A 711-nucleotide genomic window follows, 5' to 3' on the forward strand; every position below is an offset into this window, starting at 1 on the left:
GGAGGGTTTCTGAAGCGCACTGCTACAGCAAGCACTAGCCGAGTATTTGAATGTTGAGCAGCGAGCTCATTGGCTGGTGATTCAAAAAGAACCAATCAGCTGCACCATGTGAATAATGATGTGATTATGTCAGATTGAGTTTGACCCATTGGACTGCGCCATCTAGAGTTTCATAACAGAACTTTGGATTTCTGCTCATTTTCATACTTGAGTAATGCAACACACTATCAATTAACAGTGTGTTGCAAATGCTATTTCATGTTGACACTAAATGTGAGTTTTCTTTAGCTAATCGGGTGTTTTGATTCATGTAGGGGATGACTCTTCTGATGATGGGCTCTGCTGACGCCCTGCCTGAAGAGCCTGTAGTGCGACCCATGTTTGTGGAGGACATGACGGAGGAGCAGCTTGCATCTGCGGTGAGTTTTCAGCCAACCCAGTTTGGATCATCAGATCTGCTACTTTAATATTTCAGCAGAAATCATAGAGAAAAGTTTTAACAGCTGTGAACTTGTTTCTGTAACCTCTGTCATGTTCAGATGGAGTTGCCATGTGGATTGACAAATCTGGGCAACACATGTTACATGAACGCAACAGTGCAGTGTCTACGCTCTGTGCCTGAGCTCAAAGACGCTCTCAGGAGGTACAGTTTAGTCATGTCTTTCATATCAAGTTCAGAGATTTTATTTTCTGTAATGCATCCATGTCTTT

General features: G+C 42.9%; 1 protein-coding gene across 1 annotated transcript in view; it reads left to right on the plus strand.

Moving 5' to 3' along the window:
* LOC107567865 (ubiquitin carboxyl-terminal hydrolase 14-like) overlaps positions 1–711 on the plus strand; it is a 14,719-nt gene that overhangs the window by 8,782 nt on the left and 5,226 nt on the right. The window contains exons 4-5 of the mRNA XM_016253639.1: positions 315–419; positions 540–643. Of these exons, the coding sequence (XP_016109125.1) occupies positions 315–419; positions 540–643 (209 nt within the window). The remainder of the gene's footprint in view (positions 1–314; positions 420–539; positions 644–711) is intronic.

This window comes from Sinocyclocheilus grahami, unplaced genomic scaffold (genome assembly GCF_001515645.1).
Source record: "Sinocyclocheilus grahami isolate Dianchi unplaced genomic scaffold, SAMN03320097.WGS_v1.1 scaffold1193.1, whole genome shotgun sequence".
Taxonomy (NCBI): Eukaryota; Metazoa; Chordata; class Actinopteri; order Cypriniformes; family Cyprinidae; genus Sinocyclocheilus; species Sinocyclocheilus grahami.